Here is a 20,161-nt window from a genome sequence, read left to right on the forward strand (position 1 = left end):
ACAGAGGAATGAGAGTAACCACACACAGCTCCTGCCTGCAGCCTGGCTCTGGTAGTGGGCAGGGGGCTTAGACCAGTGCTCCTCAACAAATCCCTGAACCCCAACATGCCACCAGTTACGAGTGAAGATGTGCCCTGAATCTTGGGGGAAGGGAATAATCTGGGAAAAGGCCCTTGTATTTCTTAGGGTAAACATCAAATATGCTTCATTTTCTTGTCTTAGGTTGTAATTAGTGGAGGAATGGCAAAATAAGTAAGGTCAGATACCTATTCTATAGTTCAAGTTTACACAGCACAAGTAGAACATAATATGATTAACTATGAAGACCATCACTGGTCATAGCTCAATTACAAAAAGAAAAACCACAACTGTGCTGTTTGGATACATGATTTCTCATACTAATAGGTGATACATGTGATCGGAGTAATAACTAGGTCATGGTAGAATAATGTTGTGGTGATACAGAAAGAAATGCTACTATTTACAGAAAAATATAGATAAGATAAAATGCCAGATTTGCTCAGCAAAGTTTAGGTTTTATATCTGTACCCATAGTTATAACTATTTTTTATTACTGACAATTTTACCAGAAACATAACCTTGTACTTGTAAATCTAAAATATCCTACTACCTAATCTATTTCTTCCCCAAGAAATGTTTTATAACACAATATTGAAAAATTGAGGTTTCTTTGTCATATATCAATCAAGTCAGAACAGATTTAAAATGGTTATCAACAGGAATATGATTAATTTTTCAACTAACTTCCCTAGAATCTATTTTGAAAAATTTATATTTTTATCAGTCATCTGTAATTCTTTTTAGGTAAACTTTTAAAAATACATTTTCTTTGGGTTGGCTTTTTTATTGGTTTGTATGAGATCTTTATAAATTAAAAAAAATCACCCTTTTGTCATTGGTGTTTTCAATATTTTTTCCAATATGTCAATGATCTTTTGAGACTGTTTAAGGTATACTGCCACATGGAAGTTGTTTAAAAAATGTATGTAACCATTTTTCTTTTATGATCGCATACATATTTTATACAAAACTGAGATCAAATAATAACCATAAAGTGCTCAATGGGGGGAGGAAGGGAGACACATGTAATATTTCAACAATAAAGATAAAAAGTAAAAAAGAACATAATAATCAAAGATAATAATCATAAAGTGCTTTGCAATGCTTTTATTTGATATACCAGGCCCGTTTTCTCATGGGATCAGATATCCTCCCATAAAGTGATTCTGAATGGCCTCACAGTACTAAGACAGATGCATGTAATCCAGTTAAACAACCCCATAGTATGAGGTATTTTTAGTATCAATATTAATAAATTCCCGAACACAAATGACTTATGGCAAAGTTTTAGAAACAGAATCGCTGTTGTGATCCACTTATGTTTTCAACTGCTACATTAAAGTACCCATTTCCAAACTCTACCATGTGAATAGTTAAAAAGAATTAACTCAACTGATAGCATAATAGACTGTTGCTATGATTAAATTGCTTTGTTATACAACTTTCCAAAAATTCACTAGCTATTTGAGTATTTTCTTTTGTGAATTCTCTCTTCATTTCTTTTTCTGTCTATTCATAATTTCATATAATGATTTGTAAGGGCTTTTCATCACATGAAATAAGCTAGCCTTTTATTATATTTACAAAGATTTCTTAGCATTTTGCCTTTTACCAAATCCTGGCCATGGTTATTTGGTTCAGGCCAATGAAACATGAGAATAGTTTTGTTAGGTGTTTCTGAGAAAGAAAATGTTCTCTCTTTTCTGAGAGAATGTCCAAGGACTTTCTAGAAGTGACTCCTGGAACAAGGAGAAAAAACATGTGGCTGCTGAAATCCTGAGCAGCCACTGTGCAACCACCAGGGGGAGCCACACTTAGAATGAAGATGATCCAAAAGAAAGACTAATAAATACTAGTAGGCTTCCTGCTTTATGAACAAAATCCCTGCTATATTCTATGCCAGTTTAATTGCATTTTCTTTCCTTTTTTTGGGGGGGGGGGGGTAACTGAATATACTGTGATACAATGGTATTTTTTGAGAAACAGAAGTTTTAAATGTTTATGCAGGGACACCTATCAATCTTTGCACTTATGAATTCTTTTTTTGCTGCTGCTATACTTAGAAAGGCCTTCTCTACTTTAAAATCAAGTATGTGCCTGTCAAATGAATTTGTTTTGTTAAAACGTAAGCTCCATGGGGGCATGAGGGAGACTCAATCACAAGTAGGAGAGAGCCTTTATGTTACAACCACTCCATGAATGGCAGATTACTAGTATGTTCATTCCAGTAGATTATCCCGATTTAAAGATGTGTGAAATGACCACTAAAAACTGTATTTTTTGAAATACTAATGAGTTAGCAGACACAGCCAATGGGTATGATAGGAGAAATGTATTATTTGCGTCCAACTCGCACGAATGGACTGAATCTAAGTCAGCTCCTACCTGGTCAGGCGGTGAAAGAGTTAATGCCGGAAACCTTCTAAGTTTCTAAGGGTGTCTCCTCTGAAACAATGGTGCAGAAAGCCACTGGGAAGCCATGGGGGGGGGGAGGGGGGTGGAATATATGCATGCACGCACATACAGAATGACTCGTGTGCAAAAGGCACGCGCTACAGTGAGAAGGGTACATGCTATCGGTTTTAATATCAGTCACAACAAATCAACCCTTTTGTGCAAGGTCGGAGCAAGCATCTCCTGAATTCAGAGAATAAGTCAGACTGCTTTTCAACAGAATGCCAGCATGAGATCGCCTCAACAGTGCTTTCTGTTGGAGAAACTTGGAAATCTTTTAGGATCATCAAAATCTACCTTTCACGTGGGTCTTTTTCATTCATTTTGACTAGTGTGTGATCTGTGTTTCATGGGACTCTTCTACAGCGAGCTGCCCTCCGGATGGCCTTCTTGGAAACCGAAACCCGAGTTCCAGCTGAACGCTTGTGCAGACATGAACCCTGCGGCAGGGAACCTTGAAGAAATGGGTGTGCACGGGCGGAAAAGGCGACAAAGCACAGACACGGCAGTGACACTGCTTACAATGCCTTCCAGGTGGCCAAGCCCTTCCCTGCCGCAGCCTCTTTCCTCAGGTTGTTTCCCTCTGCACATCTCCCCTCCCTGAAGTTGTCCTGGAGTCCGTGCCTTCTCATTCTTTAGCTCTCAGCTTGAGGCCACCTCCTCAGAGAAGTCTTCCCTGACCAGCCAGTCTTAAAATACATTTCCCTTGTCCTCTGAATGCCCCAATCAGCTCTTCCTTTCCTTCATAACTGTGACACAATTTGTCATTGTTGACTTACTTTTGTCTCACTCGGCTAGAATGTTTGCTCCATGAGGACAAAACGATTTCTGTGATACTCATCACTCTATTTCCAAAGAGTGCCTAGCAATAAACATCTTTTTTTTTTTGAATGGACACTTATCAGCTTGAATAAACGAAATATCCGTAAAAAAATAAAAAGGCCCTTCAGACTGTTTTATGTGCAAGGGGGGCACAGGGATCCCAGAGTTTTTAAGTGCTCACTTGAAAGAAATAGACAGCTAGCTTGTCCTGTTACACAACTGTGAAGATGCACCAAGCAAATTACAAAACGTTCAAGAAGAAACACACGGCAGCCGCCACACAGCTCTTGAGTCTCAACGGAATTTCAAAACCAACGTCCATAATTCTGGAGCAATCTAGCGGGAACAAGCATCACCTTGAAAACATTTGCCAGGTTGCCAATGAGTAACATGCTGCACGGGAGTCTGGTTTTCAGTGAGTATTCCTTTTACATGGAAAGAATTTCTCAAAAAGTGTAAAATCTTCACCTTAAACAAGCCGGTCCTGTTATAGCTATAAAAATGTGGATATCTTAAAGTAAGTTCCTACTTTCCTGTTCAGCTACAGGGCTTTTCACGAAACTATTGCCCTTCTGACAAAAGCCAACACCTCAGTGTCACTGCATCTTCTCAAGGGATCAAGGAAAACGTGACAATGCCTCCGCATTCTCTCTAAGTCACGGAGACTAGGAAAGAGCCCATAAAGCCTACTCTGCATTTTCCCTTTTCCCAGGGGGCCTGTGAAAATGATGTAAGTCCTCTATTACTGGAATGAGAAGAAAGAAGAAAAGAAGAAACTAGGTTGGGAAATTCTTTCAAATATACAAATATTGTCTACTGGTTCTCCAATGAACAAACATCAGATTCTGATTACTATATAAGAAACCAACTCTTGGGTAGATTACTTAACTGAACTAGCCATTCAAACTCATCGGCCACAGAAAACATGATACGATACATCAATTAATGTACCTTTGGCTCAAACTCAGCAGCTCCCGTGCACTTCTCTCCGTGAGAGGCGACCTGTTTTCCCCACAGGGGCAGAAAACCCTTGCTTCTTTTCCATACCTTCACGGACTCCACTGCGTCACTGTTTGGCAAAAGGAGCTAGGCAGCCCCAAAGAGTCTCAGAGTTTCCATGTCTGTAAAGGTTTATGCCCTACATAAAAGCCATGAAACCAGTGTCCTAGGATCATGGCACTCAGGAATGTATTTACTTGACCAGAGTTTGACCACATAGCCCCTTGACTTACTCATCAGATAATAATGATAGGAAACCATCTTATTACTAGGTAACTGCTTTAAATTCTGGATTTTCTTCCTCTACCAAATTAGTCCACAGATTGCTCACTGAGCTTTAAGTTACTGTCATCTACAGAGAACCCTCTGCCAGGGTACAGTGTTATAGCCAATATTCATGCTTTCCCTCTTGACCTACGTGGGTCACCCCTTGATGGGATCTGCTTTGGTCCATAGGATATAAATGCATGTGACCTGCCCTAACCGGTTTGGCTCAGCAGGTAGAGCATCGGCTTGCGGACAGAAGGGTCCTAGGTTCGATTCTGGTCAAGGGCATGTACCTTGGTTGCGGGCACATCCCCAGTAGGAGGTGTGCAGGAGGCAGCTGATCTATGTTTCTAGCTCTCTATTCCTCTCCCTTCCTCTTTGTAAAAAATCAATAAAATATACTTAAAAAAAAAAATGCATGTGACCTGAGAAGTGTGGGACATGATTGTGTGGTCGGCCTTGCCCTCTTAGGCTTTTGCTAGTAACGTGAGAAGAACATGCCCAGGGGTCCACCGACTTTAGAAAAGATTAGCAACATGTGAAGCCAACTTATATCCAACCCCTGGCCTGGATGGGGTTAGCCAAGAATGGCCAAACCCCAGGTGCACGAGGAAGAGATAAATTCTGACTGCTACATCCATTACGTGTCAGTGTGGTAAACTAAATATTGTCCCCTGAAAGGCAGTACCTCTTAATCCCTGGAACCTACACGTTACCTCATGTGGCAAAAAAGGACTTTGCAGACATGATTGGGTTAAGGATCTTGAGATGGGTAGATTACCCTGAATTATCTGGTTGGACCTTCAAGGCAATCACGCATACACACTTAGGAGAGGGAGGCAGTGGGAGACACGAAGACCGAAGACCGAAGGGAAGGCATTGCCCCTGGAGGCAGCAATTGGAGCTACAGGCCATGGAATCTGGCAGCTCCCAGAAGCTGGAAGAGCAAGGAAGGGATTTTTCTCTGGAGCCACAGGGGGTAGCCTGTGACAACACCTTGACTTTGGCCCAGAGGAGCTGATTTCAGACTTCTGGCCTCCAGAGCTATGTCAGAATAAATGTCTGGTGCTTTAAGCCACCAAGTTTGTGATACTTTTAAAAAATATGTATTTTTTTATTGATTTCAAAGAGGAAGGGAGAGGGAGAGAGAGACTGAAACATCAATGATGACAGAGAATCACTGATCAGCTGCCTCCTGGGGATTAAGCCTGCAACCCGGGCATGTGCCCTTGACCGGAATCAAACCTGGGACCCTTCAGTCCGCAGGCTGATGCTCTATCCACTGAGCCAAACTGGTTAGGGCTTGTGATATTTTTTTACAGCAGCTACAGGAAACTAAGATGGGTGGTCTGTGGCACAACTGTGGCAATAGTTAACTGATACAAATTCAAACCAAATACTAGTATTAATAATATCAATGTTAATAATAATAGCAAACACATGGGACTTACCATGCGCTTACCATGAACTCCTTTAACACAATCATACTATAAGGTGTGTGGGCTGACACTCTAACCCAGCTGTGGGAAAACTACGGCCCATTTGAAATGAATAAAACTAAAAAAAAAAAAAAAAGACCATACCCTTTTATGTAATGATGTTTACTTTGAATTTATATTAGTTCACACAAACACTCCATCCATGCTTTTGTTCTGGCCCTCCGGTCCAGTTTAAGAACCCATTGTGGTTGCCGAAACCGGTTTGGCTCAGTGGATAGAGCGTCGGCCTGCGGACTGAAAGGTCCCAGGTTCGATTCCGGTCAAGGGCATGTACCTAGGTTGCGGGCACATCCCCGGTAGGAGATGTGCAGGAGGCAGCTGATCGATGTTTCTCTCTCATCGATGTTTCTAACTCTCTATCTCTCTCCCTTCCTCTCTGTAAAAAATCAATAATATATATATAAAAGAACCCATTGTGGCCCTCGAGTCAAAAAGTCTGCCCACCCCTGCTAACCACTTAGGTACACCGGCCAGGGCTCGTAAACATTTTTTTTTTCACTTGCAAAACTTGATAGTCCAAGTAGAATGTTTAAATTTGCCATGGCAAAGGATATGAGCCATTTCCCAATATACTTATATTTCTTGGTAATAGTTACATACATTTGGTGTCGTCAGAAAAAGCATACAATACACCCCAGCACAGTAGCGCTGACACTTAAGCCACATATAGTCTGTTGTAGACCTAATTTGGTAAGCACGACATAGTCTGTCATCCAGAAAGGGTTTTAGCTTAATGAAATATGTGCTACTTTAGAAAAGCCCTTTACAACGTCAGTTTTAAAAATTATCCTTTTGGGGTGATATTTTACATGAGATGTCAGTGCTGCCACTGGAGTGAATGGCCATGACAATAAAATACTTCCGTCACTGCCTTTAATATTTATTACCCAATTATTTCTGAAGGGATCAGAGGGAATTTACATGGAAGTGACACGGACAATGCAGGCCTCCAAGTCGGGTAATAGGAGGACAGTGAGGCCGTGGGAGCAAGGCTGGCGGTGGGAGGGAGGCAGTCCCACTCAAAATCCCAGACGAGAGTGCTTCCTGGGTTTGAGTACAAACCTGGGTCCTGAGCTATCTGGCAGCTACAGAAAACGGGAAATGTAATGAGTTACACGGATCTCATTATTTAATAAGGTTGGTAATTAAATACTCCCCACACCCAAAATGCTCTTTTTTTCTTTTTAAACACAGTCATTTTTGTTGAGGAAGACAAATTCACTGCTCTGCAGCTTTTGCTCGGACACCTACCCGTAAGATCTTTGATTTGCGTCTAGGCTAGCAATCCTCACTGTTCAGAAGTTTCTAATTTAATGCACACATCTATTCTGGAATCACTTCCCCTTCACTAATTAATTCCTTATAAAGAGTAATCTCTTGAGCTTCCAATAATTAAAAAAGAGAACTGCAATGAAAATGTAGCCATGGGTTTCTTTCCTTTCATTTTTTTTCCCCTACCACCACTTATAGGGGCCAGAAAGTGTTGTCATGGAGACAACAGCTGCTGGGTTATGAGTGACAGGTCTCAAGAGAGAAGTGTCTTGGAACGGGAACATCTCAAGTTAAGGGAAAAAAAAGAAGTGGCGAGGGAGAAACCAATGCAAGCTGCGTTACCAAGCATAGTAGGGGAGTCGGCTAAAAGGTGTATTTTAGCTAGCGAAGAATAAAGGCACGATTTCCCCTTGTCTCTCATCTAACATGGGAACTGTTTTCCTTCCAAAGGGGAACAGATTTCTTTTAAGCACGTTGCAAGCATATGTACACATCTTGGCATAATTACATTTTAAAACTGGGATTCACACTGATGCACCAAATTGGTTGCCTTAGTAATGAGATATCACCCGGGCAACAGATCGGCTGTTTCCAACTTACAGGGAAGTGGGCTGGGGAAGGGGTGGCAGGAGTTTCTTATTAGCAGTATCTGAGAGGAGATAAATAGGAAACAAATTATTTGTGATATGTCGCCATTATTTTCCAAATATGCTTTTATCTTTTTTATTCACCAGTGAGTGGGAGAAAGGAAAAGGGAGGCAGAGAGAGAGAGAGAGAGAGAGAGAGAGAGAGAGAGAGAGAGAGAGAGAGAGAGAGAGAGAGAGAGAGAGAAAGGATGCTCTGTTATTCCAATGCTAATTTTTTGCTGAGGCATTTTTTTTGTTGTTCTAAAAGGGCTGTGCATTTACTTGCCAATATGTGAATCTAAACGGTACCCGTTAGATTATATTATAAATCAACAGAAAAATTTTCACAGGAGTAAAAATAGTGACTTGTGCACAGTGATGCTATTCATGTTCCTGTAACAGCGCTGCTGAGTAACATGCAGGGGTGGAAGGGAAGGGCTTCAATGTTCAGTGACCATTTACCTTCGTTTCCTCATGAAGAACAGACATCCTATAGCTGTTCTCATGACCACGATTCACAAAGAAACAGTCAGTGTACGTCCTCGCTGGGGGATTCTGGCACCTGGCTTGTTTTCCTCCCCCTCCTACACTCCGCTTTCCTCTCCATCAGCGTGAACCTGCTAGTTATTAATAAACCGGTAAGGCCCTAACTGCCAGAGGAAGTGGGCGCTTTTCACTCCGCATTTGGTTGTGCGTTTCTATGCTTGATACTACTGGCTATTCCTTCTGATTTGAAATGTGCTACTTCCTTTGCTTCCCTGACTCATATGTCCAACGACTTGCCCGTCACCTTGACTCCCACGTCTCAAACGACTGAAGACATCATGCCCCAAATTATTAATTTCCTCCAAACAAGCCATCTTGCTTCCTGTCTTGCCGACTTCTAACCTTCCCTTGATACAGATCTATTTTTTGTTGTTGTTGACCCTTACCCAAGGTTATTCTTTCTATTAATCTTACTTTAGAGAGAGTGGAAGGGAGGAGGGGAGAGAGAGTGAGGGAGAGAGAAAGTGAGAAACATCAATGTGAGAGACACACATCAATTGGTTGCCTCCCATACGCACCCTGACCAGGGCTGGGGATTGAACTGCAACCCAGGTACGTGCCCATGACCGGGAATTGAACCTGCGACCCTTTGGTCACTTGCCCGATGCTCTAACCACTGAGCGACACAGGCAGGGCAATATAGATCTATTTAAAAAGTGAAAACTGACCACATCACTTCTCTCTCTTAAATATTTCGATGGCACTTCCACTGGATCTGGTAGGCATGTGGCAGAAGAGATAACCTGACATTTCTGCTGCGAGAGAAATGTAACAAACGCCCGACGCATAGCTGAATGCTAAGGGAAGTAAAGGACTTACTTGGTCACCATGTAAAAGTCCCACAATTCAAACTGTTGACAAGGATGTGGAATGACAAAAACTCTCATTTTAGTACGAGAGTAAGTGGATAGTATTACTTTGGAAAGCAAATGGGCAATCCCAGTCAACTTACACATGGGCAGACTCTACAAAACCTCGCATTTGCAATCGGCGGAACGTGCCCCAGAGCAGCCGTTCTCCAGGTGTGGCTTGGGAACCCTGAGCTTTGCTGAGACCCTTTCAGCAGACCCTCGAGATAAAAACTCATTTCATAATAACGACAGGTTACTTGCCTTTGTAATTCTCCTCCTATCACGAGTCTGCAGTGCAGTTTTCCACAGGCCACAGCACACGTGAGGAGATAAGCTGACAGCGAACGGAATGTACACACACACACATACACACACATTTTGTATATTCTTGAACTTTGTAGAATTTTCAAAGATGAGCTCTTTGGGGGGTGTTGTGGGATCTTCAAAACTTGAGAATAGCCGCTCCGCAGACACTTATTAACTTATTGACAAGGAAACATATGAAAATGTCCAACGTAGCATTACACGGAATGACCAAAAAAAAAAAAAAAAAAAAAGGAAACACTAACTGTTATCAGGAAAATAAGTAATGGTTTTTTAACAATGAAAGAGCAAAAAGAAGTAAAGGTCACTCAACTAGCCCTACACTTCAGGGCATTTAAAAACATACTGTGTGACAAGCACGCTGGGTGAGAAAACCAAGCTGCAGAAGACTGTGCAGGCCAGTGTGGGAACGGAGCACTGAGTCACGAGAGGGCTAGACTCAGACCAGAGGCCGTCGGCCCTCGGCAGCGGCTACCGAGGAACCTGGACCGAACGGGAGCGTGCTGGCCGGGTGCTCTAAGAAGACAAGTCCTCAGCTAGCTCTTTACATCTTGTTAGGTAAATAATGGAAAGGTCAGTGAGTCTTCATATGCTTGCTATAAAATTGAAGTTAAACCTAAATTAAATTCTGACATCATGTTATACCACTGCCATGTATGTTTGCTTCCTAACTATCCATATGCCTGCTTTTTGTTTGTTTGTCTAATCCTTACCTGAGGATACATTCTTTGATTTTGGAGTGGAAGGGAGAGTGAGAGAAACATTGATCAGCTGGCTCTTGCACATGCCTTCACCAGGGTTCAAACCCACAACCCAGGTATGTGTCCTGACCAGGAACCGAACCCACGACCTTTCATTGTACTGGACGCTGCTCCAACTACAAGGGCCATGTGGCTGTTTTCTAAGAAGGGCAAAGAACTTTCCAGTAACATTGAAAGGGCTGTTTTTGTGATGCCAAGGCCTAGGATTGGTCTATGACATTTGTTTGAATATTTTTGTAGAAAACCTTGTTCCATGTATTTGTCATTAGGTGTCTACCAAGGTCATTGCATGAAGAAATTTTGCCAAATCTCATTCTTTTTCTCTCTCTGAGCATGAGGCCATCATTACCTTGGCGGTCGGTTTTATAACCTTTTCTTCAATAGTGGGAGTCCTAACGGTTTTTCCTATAAGGAGTGCACTTTGGAGGATGCCACTGTGGTATAAGTGAGCAGGGGTTAAAAGAGTGTGTGCAGAAGGCTGGACTGCTGGGTACCAATCCCACTTCTGACACCTGTGTGACCTCCATCAAATGACCCAGTCATCTGTGGCTATAGTTCCCTTTCCTAATAACTGAAAATAGTAACGGACACTCATTTTCTAGGTTCCTGCAAAGATTTAGTTAATATATGTAAAGTGCCCAGAATGGTGCCTGTCACTCAGTAAAAATTGGTAGTTTTTTTTTGTTTTTCTTTTTGTTTTTGGCTTTACTTTAAGGGCAAAGTAATTGATTTATATGAAAGATAATTATTTTGCTTTTAGTCTGAGGAATATAACACTTGATTGGTTTCACAAAGAAGTCAGGGAGCTTTGTTTGAAAATGATGTGAAAGCCCCCCTGGTTTCATGCCACTGCTTGACAAAGTTTTGCAATCAACGATACATCAGTGACTAGAAGAAGCCAATGAATAACTAACCCAGTAAAATCCAATTTTCAGATAATGACTCTATTCACACTTTTTCTCTGGCTGGTCTGTTACAAAATTAGTATACTCAGGTCTATATTAACCTTGGAGACTTCCTATAATTAATAGTTATGAAATCATTCTCAGTTTTAGATTTTACTACTTCACTATCTGTTTATGCTTAAGGAGTCACTTTTAATCCGCCCTTTGATTAGGATTATAATATATTACAACAACTTCAAGTATAAATTTAACAAATTCATACAAGAACGTACTAATAATATTTACTTTTTAATTAGGACAAACCAACCAGGGCAGTCCTTAGGGTGATACCTTTGTAACATACAATTTTTAAGGATAAAATGATATGTCACTGAAAAATCAAAATTAATAAAAGAAAGACCAATGTGTTCCATTTTCAAAGGTGCCACAGCCCCACAGGCGATGGGAGCTCCACCCCTAACCATCTGTGGAATGATGTTTCTAAGTCAACTGGGAATACTGAACAGAAACCCCTTATTAGGTAATTAATAATGGTGAGGCATTACTAATTCCATCTGGTCTGAAAATGAAAATTAAAGCCCTTATCTGTAGTGATTATACGGGTATGTAAGGGCGAAGTGATAATACATCTGGGATTTCCTCTTTAAAACCCCACACAGAACAAACGTGAGGTGAGAACTAGATAAAGTAGGAAAGGCCAAATGATAATTGTTGAAGCCTGGAGATGGGAATGTGGGGACTCATTCTATTCTTGCTCCTTTTGTAAATATTCACAACTTGTCATAATAAAAAATATCAAAAGCAAGAGAAAATACCTCTTTTTCCCCCCAAGATATACTAAAAGAAATGACTTATACCAGGTTCTCAAAATGCAATCAATTCCAGAAACTAGAAATAGTACACTTAACATTCTGTGATCGCAATGCAATAAAATTAAGAATGGATAACAAAAGCGGAAAATGAAACCAAACATACACACAAAACATGGATCACCTGGAAACAATTTAAATTTCCAAAGGGCTGGTAGCCCTGGCTGCTGTGGAATTCGTGAGCTGCAATTGTGATCTGAGAGTATCCACAAATTGCTTGGAGGAAGATGATTAGAGCCTTAAAGATGTTCTTTTGGGAAAGAATGTCTTGTGTTTAATGGTCTTCCGGGTGTGAATAGAAAGGCGTACGTACCTCCCAGCCACACCGTGGCTCACTGTAAAGAAAATTCCATCCCTGGAGCTGGGACAAAAACTGTGCAACTTGAGATGATCCAAGTATATGGCACGGTGACCAATTACGACATCTATCTATAATCAATTACGATGCTCTTTCAGAAAGAACTAATTCCTCCCAAATAAAGACATAATTCACAAAAGCACGTACTGGTTACACAGGTGGGTCAAGAAAACCACTCTTCAAATCCACTTATTCCAAAGTTGTTGCTAATAGCAACAAAAAAGGTAAACGTCCCCAACACGTTTCCATCTCCCTTTGAGAATCCATTTTCAATTCAATGACAATTTTGATTTTGACCAACAGATTGCCTAGAATGAGAACGTACTTTTAGAACTATACATGCACCAAAAAGAAAAGAAAAAAAAAAAGGGAGTTTTTTGAGTGGTTCCATACCCATTCCTCTTCCAAGATAACAAAGTATTTTAAACTAAGTGGGTACAGAGTATTAGCGAGTCACCACTCTTTCAAATGCATGTGGTGCAGCATTTTCCCTCAGAGTTAGAACTATTTCTTTCAGGATCCCCCCAACCACAAACAAAAAAGTACCCTATTTTCTGGGAATTAATGAATATGACACACTGAAGACAAATGATAAATCAAAACCAGAAAGCTCCAGGTTGAAGAAGAAAAAAGAAAGCTAAAGCAACAAAATTACCCAGGAGAGATGTGCCTCACAACATACTTAGTAGCAATCATTATACACTTCAACTCAGCCCCGAGTGTTAGCTGCCAGACCTTACTCAACCCATCTTTCAAACATCTCTTTGCTTAGAGCTGTAATTCTAAAACGCTAAATAGTTCCTTCATTGCCATCGGGAAATACCATCTCATTTGATTCCTCATTCAAGTGAGATGTAAAGAACACACACACAAAGGTAAAGGGTAAGTGGGTAAGTGAAGCAATTAAGTATTGTGGAAGGAAGAGACGAGTGACCTAGGTTACGCCGATTCATTTCTCTTAATGGTGCAAAGATTTGTAGATGACAATTAGGCTTTTTTCAATGTTCGGGCAAAACATTCAGGCTTTAGGTCATTTGGAAAAAGTGTTTATGAGAATGAAAATATCCAGCACTTCATTGAGACAAGATCTTTCATGCATCAGTTAGTGGAAGCATAACTTGGTACAACCTTTCTGGAAGCCATTGGATAATGAGTAGAGAAAATCTTAAAAGTGCCTTTAAGTCCTCATTTTAGTGCCTCTGACTTTAGTGAGGGGTGTGTTTATGGATCTTTTGGATTGCCTCTTCTGGTACTTGTTTTTCATATCCTTGGCCCATTTTTCTACTGGGTTGTCTTTTTCTTATGAATCTGTAGGAGCTACCGGCATATAATATGTATTAACTTGATGTATTGCAATTATTTTTCCCAAGCTATCACTTGTCATTTGACTCTGTTCGTGGCACACTCTTCAACGTGAAAATTTTCACTTAATATAATAAAATGTGTCTTCTTTTTTCCTTTGTAGCTTTTGGGTTTCTCCAAAAAATGTATAGGTCTGGGATTTATTTATTTTTCACATGGTATCAGATAGGAGAGCAATGCTGTTTTATTCTAGGCAAATAACCAGGCATTCTAATTCTATTTAATAAAAAATTCCTGTGTTCCCTCCTCCCCCACCCACCAAATTGAAATTCTGCCTTTGTCTACCATTAAATTCCCACATATACTTAAATCTATTTCAGGACTCACTATTATATTCCACAGTCAATTCCTATGCCAATATCATACTGTGTTTATTACAGCACATCATAATAGGTTTTAGCCTGTGAGGACAAGGTTTCCAGTGTATATTCATATATTTTTCTGTGCCTTTCAATGGCAAGTTGGAAGAGGCAGAATTAGGGATGTTTACTAAAACCTGAACCTCCCAAATGGACTGTTCTTAAATTTTTATTTATTGATTGATTTTTAGAGAAGGAGAGGGAGAGAGAGAAAGAAATTTCCCACTTAATTATGCGTTCATTGGTTGCCTCTTACATGTGCCCTGACTGGGGACACAACTGATTGCTCTTAAAGGAATAAAGAGCACTATGGCAAATAAAATTTAGAGAAAGGAGTTCACTTACATGGTGAGCAGAAATGTGAATTGTTAACATCTAGTATGATTACAAACATATATACCTTTTTGGTTGTTGTTGGTTAATCCTCAACCAAGAATATTTTTTCCATTGATCTTTAGAGAGAGTGGAAGGGAGGGAGGAAGGAGGGGAGAGGGTAACATAGCAGGCCTGCCTGAGACTCTACCCTTCAGCCTGCTGGCGAGGTTGGTTGGTCCTCGGCTGGTGTCTGTCCGTTTCCCACACTGATATCAAACTTTACCTAAATGGCAGTGGTTTAATGTGCTTCAACTGCTTGCACAAACAACAAGGTCTATGCTGAATGCCTGAGTCTCTATGCGAGTCTGGGATTGTGGTACATGCTAGGCAAGCGGTGCCTACATGAACAGCCCCCAACAAAACTCTGGGCACCGAGGCCCAATAACCTTCCTGGAAGATACCACTGGGCACATGTCACCACTCACTGGGCGGGACTCAGCACATTCCGAGGGTCTCCACGGGGAGAGGACTCGTGGAAGCTGGCTCCTGGTTTCCTCTGGACCTCACCCCATGCGCCTTTTCCCTTTGCTGACCAGCTTTGCATCCTTTGGGGTAATACATTTTACTCACGAGCACAACTATATACTGAGTCCTGGGGTCCTTTCAGTGAATCACTGAGACTGGGCGTGGTCTTGCAGATCCTGGACACAGAAGGTAGGAGAAGTTGTGGGTGCAGAAGGTAGTAAATGTTGTAGAAAAAGAGAAAGGTGCGTTGATAAAATTGCCACTTGAACTATGAGCTCATTTCTATTCTGGCATCTCTGCTTGGATACGCGCACAGGAAGACATTGTAAAGGATGGTGACCACGATGTACATGGTGTTACCTCGGGATGGTGGGATTTTAGGTGGTTTCTCTCAGTTCCCTGATACTTTCCTGTGTGGTTTGAACTTGTTTTTACAGTGAGCCATACTTTAATTAGATAATCAGAAAAAAAATTAAAGCTATTTTTTCTTGAAAAAGGAAATAAAAACTGATGGTTGGAGATTCTTGTTTAAAAATAGCATCTTTGATGCTGTCTCTTTTAACTTTCCATTAAATCCTTACAAAAATAGAGAGAAAGTGAAAACATCCTGTGGGAAGTTAGGTGGCTGATAGCCTATTCCCAGAAGCTGACAGAAATTTCCACTAATTTTATGGCTTGAGGAGTTGTTTAAAGAACACAATCAGTAGATCGTACAAGTCAAGCCCCAGAGTGGTCTTGCCTGAGGCCTGGGAGGAAGCTCCCTGCTCCTATTGCACTGCCTATTGGTTAGGAATCACCAGATCTGCATCCCCAAAGGACTGGAGAAGCTTGCCCTCCAGGGCATTGGTGGTGGTTTCTGGGACAGCTGTCCCTTTTCTTTTAGAATCTCTCCTCTGGGTAGAAATTCTAATTTCTCATCAGAAAGGAAGCAGAGGTGCTGTAGAGAGGACTTTCAAAGGAAGAATCCTCATAGGTGTGTATACTGAATTATAATTTTTTTCAGGGTTCTTTTAATTGGTTTTAGAAAGAGGAAGGGAGAGAGAAACATTGATGTGAGAGGGAAACATCGATCAGTTGCTGTCCACATGCATCCCAATGAGGGCTCGAACCTATAACTGGGTATGTGCCCTGATTGGGAATCCAACCCATGACCCTTTTGGTGTATGGGATGATGTTCTAACCAACTGAGCCACCCGGGCAGGGCTGGAATTACAATATTTATGTAAGGCTTGGCTGTGGGGTGGGAGGGAGAGGAGTGGGTCCTATTTATGGCTAGCATAGCTGTAATAAACTCAAGTCTGTGGGACGCTGACAACTTGGTTTAAGAAGAGGATTCTACCAGCCACCACACAATAGAAAGTTCAGGGGATGGTGACTCTTCGGTATATTATCCATACTGGGACAGTTTCGAGAGCGAAGGGGTACTGCTAGGAGTTACAACAGACAACAGTCATAAACCAGGACTGTCCCAAGCAAACTGAGAGGGACAGTAGATCAGTACAAGTCTACTGGAGTTGTTTAAAGAACACAATCAGTAGATCGTACAAGTCAAGTAGATCAGTAGATCGAACCATGGTTATGCTGGTTCAGGTGCACCCTAAGCTGAGTCAACCTCTCGGACAGGTATAAAGAAGAAAAACATCCTGCAAAACAACAACAAAAGCATCACTGGAAAATACTGAAGAACTTGTATATAAAAATAATGCACCATAGCAGACAGAAAACAGAGACCCAAACCTGTCAATGTACTAGCAGTAAACTGGGAGAGAAAACAGAACTGAGTAAAAGCAATATAAAAACACACACCAATTAACAGAAGGAAACTGTTTCAGGATGCAACGGAATTTAGTATTTCACCCCGAGTTCTTCTGAATTCTAGGCAAAACAAATGAAAGCGACCAACACTTAGGAACTGGGAAGAGAAAACGTTATTTGCCCATGATAGAATCATTTTCCCAGGAAAACTAACAGAATCAGCAAATATAAGTCAAGAAAGGTTTCATCGGGATACAGGACCACCAATAAAAGCCAATATTATTTCTCTGTGTCAACTCTGCCATGTAGAAAAATACAATAAAAAATTCACCGCAGTAACAGAAACAATAAAATATCTAGAATGAACCAGGAATTCATAAGGAGTCTCTAAGTCAAAGGTGACACCCTCAAAATGACTATTGTAAAAAATGTTAATCCTTTCAAACTTCAATGCAGTCCTAGGATAAAAGTATTGTTGAATTTAATGAACACGATAAACACACATTAAAATGTATACTGCAGAATAAAAGTCTATATACAGGTTAATTGACGTTAGTAAAGAAGAGCAGAGAAGATGGACTTACCCTACCATCCACTAAGACATGCTATAATAAAAACTGAGTGGCATTAATGCAAAAACAGGCAGATATAAAAGCAGAACAGAGCACTCAGAAACAGAATATACATATTTACCATGTAATAAAATCAGTGGGTGAAGGACAGGTTGTTTAGTAGATGGTGTTGAGAAAACCTGCTCACCATACAGAAGAAAATGAAACTGGGTTTCTATCTAAAACCACACACAGGTGGATTATAAACGATTAAAGACCTACATGTGAAAGGTAAAGGTACACAGTTCACAGAAGAAAATATAGGACAGGATCTTTGTGACCTGGAAACAGGGAAAGCCCTCTCTTTTAAAAAATATATTCCTATTGATTTCAGAGAAGAAGGGAGAGGGAGGGAGAGAGATAGAAACATCACCGATGAGAATCATGGATCGGCCACCTCTCGTACGCCCCCTAGTGCAGATCGAGCCTGCGACCCAGGCATGTGTCCTTGATGGGAATCAAACCTGGGACCCTTCGGTCCACAGGCTGATGCTCTATCCACTGAGCCAAACCGGCTAGGGCTGGGGAAAGCCCTCTTAAACAAAATTCCAAAGCACAAAATATAAGATGAAATCCTGAAGAATTTGATTATGTCAAAATTAAGGATTCTGTTCTACAAAGCATATTATAAAAACATCAGAATGCATACAGAATAAGAGGATATATTTACAATGTCTAAAGTGAATATAAAATTTATGTATAAAATAGTCATAAAATTCCTGATAATCAACAAGAAAATGATACCAACTCCAGTAGACAAAGGGGCATAGGATATGAACAAGCAGTTTATAGAAAACCCAAAAAGCAAACGAGTATTCAATAAGGTGCTCAAATGCAATGGTCAATGGAGAAATGAAAAGTGCAACAGCAAGTTATCATACCACCTACCAGTCTGGCAAAATGTATAGGCAGCTGGATGATACTGTAAGGATGTGGGCACACAGCGACCCCCATGTACAGCTGGTGGTGGTGCAGACTGGCAGAGGCATTTTGGAGAGGAACCTGGCACGCCTTATATCAATTAGATCTGCACCTACCCAATGACCTAGGCCCTTTTCTCCAGGCATATATGCCGGGGACATTCTCCCAGAGACACAGGATTCCTTTTTATGTACCCATATAGTATTTTACACTAAAAGGGTTCATATGGAAGGTCTGAAAATAGGTGTAAGGAAATGAAAAGAAATACATGAATGAGTGAATGAAATGAGAAGGGGGCCCTGTAAGGTCAATGGGGGATGGGTACCAGGATCTGAAGACCAGCCTGATGCCAACATTGCACACCTCAGTCACTGCAGGTGGTGGGTAATGAAGGGTGAAGGAGGTTGTTTCAAACATCTGGGCAAAACTTTTGAATGACAAAATAAAATAAAAAAAGTTCCTCATGCAGTTCAGCTGAGGGAAAACACCTCAGTTAACAGAAGAGACAAAAACAGGCTGTTTCAGGCATCTCTCCAACTTTAAATACCAGACGACAAAATGTCTCCAGCGTTTTGAGGCTGAAATAATTTGGAGCTAAGACAGCCAAATAAGTTTTCCTTGTGTGAAAGGTAACAGAAAGCACTCCATAAAATATACCATCACGAACATTTCTTGAATCAAAGAACAGGTTCCACGGATTTTTGAGAAGGTACCGGCAAGGCCTCCTCCGTGTCTGTAAAAGGTACACTTACCTTTTGGAGAAAGAGCACGATCCGAAGGAGCATCTGGGCGCGGAGCTCCTCCAAGGTAAACAGCGTGCGGGGAGTGCGGACGAAAATCTTGGTCTTCCCGTAAGCCACGTCTTCCTGAAAGCCACACTGTTCGATCAGTTTCTTCACAGCCTCTTTGTCTGAAGGGAGGTCGTGGTTGGGCCAGGTGAACTCCGAGATCATCTTGTACCTGGTGAACCAAGAACAGGGCACGGATGAAGGGAGGAAAACCACGTGATCTCAACAGACGCAGAAAAACCATTCCGTAAAATTCAAGATGCTTCACAGAAATGAAAAAAAGAAAGAAAAAAAAAGAAAGAAAAGAAAACAAAAACTTCTTTGGAAATTAGGAATAGAAGTAAATGTCATAGCCTGATAAGAGATGTGGGGAAAAACCTCCACTAAGATCCAACACTCCTTCATGATAACACCCCTTCCTAACGCAGGGATAGAAGGGGCCTTCCTGAATTTTTTTTTTTTTTTTTTAAATATATTTTATTGATTTTTTACAGAGAGGAAGGGAGAGAGATAGAGAGTTAGAAACATCGATGAGAGAGAAACATCGATCAGCTGCCTCCTGCACATCCCCCACTGGGGATATGCCCGCAACCCAGGCACATGCCCTTGACCGGAATCGAACCCGGGACCCCTCAGTCCGCAGGCCGACGCTCTATCCACTGAGCCAAACCGGTTTCGGCGGGCCTTCCTGAATTTAATAAAGGCGCTGCGCCAAGAACTTCCAGCCGACCTCATCTGTAAAGAGGCAACGTTGGAAGCATTCTCTTCACAGATAGAAACAAGACAGGGTTGCCGCTATCACAGGTTTTCTCACCAGCACAGTGAGACTAATAAACAAACAGGTAAGTGATTGGGGAAAGTGCACAACTGACATTAATTATGCACAATATA

General features: G+C 41.1%; 1 protein-coding gene across 2 annotated transcripts in view; it reads right to left on the reverse strand.

Moving 5' to 3' along the window:
- Positions 1-20,161, reverse strand: part of MYO1D (myosin ID) — a 268,215-nt gene that overhangs the window by 117,666 nt on the left and 130,388 nt on the right. For both annotated transcript variants that reach the window (XR_004972856.1, XM_036340564.1), the window contains exon 16: positions 19,235-19,442. Coding sequence is in view for 1 of the 2 variants with exons in the window: in XM_036340564.1 (XP_036196457.1) it covers positions 19,235-19,442 (208 nt within the window). In the remaining variant the exon portion in view is untranslated. The remainder of the gene's footprint in view (positions 1-19,234; positions 19,443-20,161) is intronic.

The sequence above is a fragment of the Myotis myotis genome, unplaced genomic scaffold (assembly GCF_014108235.1).
Source record: "Myotis myotis isolate mMyoMyo1 unplaced genomic scaffold, mMyoMyo1.p scaffold_m19_p_17, whole genome shotgun sequence".
In the NCBI taxonomy this organism is placed as follows: domain Eukaryota; kingdom Metazoa; phylum Chordata; class Mammalia; order Chiroptera; family Vespertilionidae; genus Myotis; species Myotis myotis.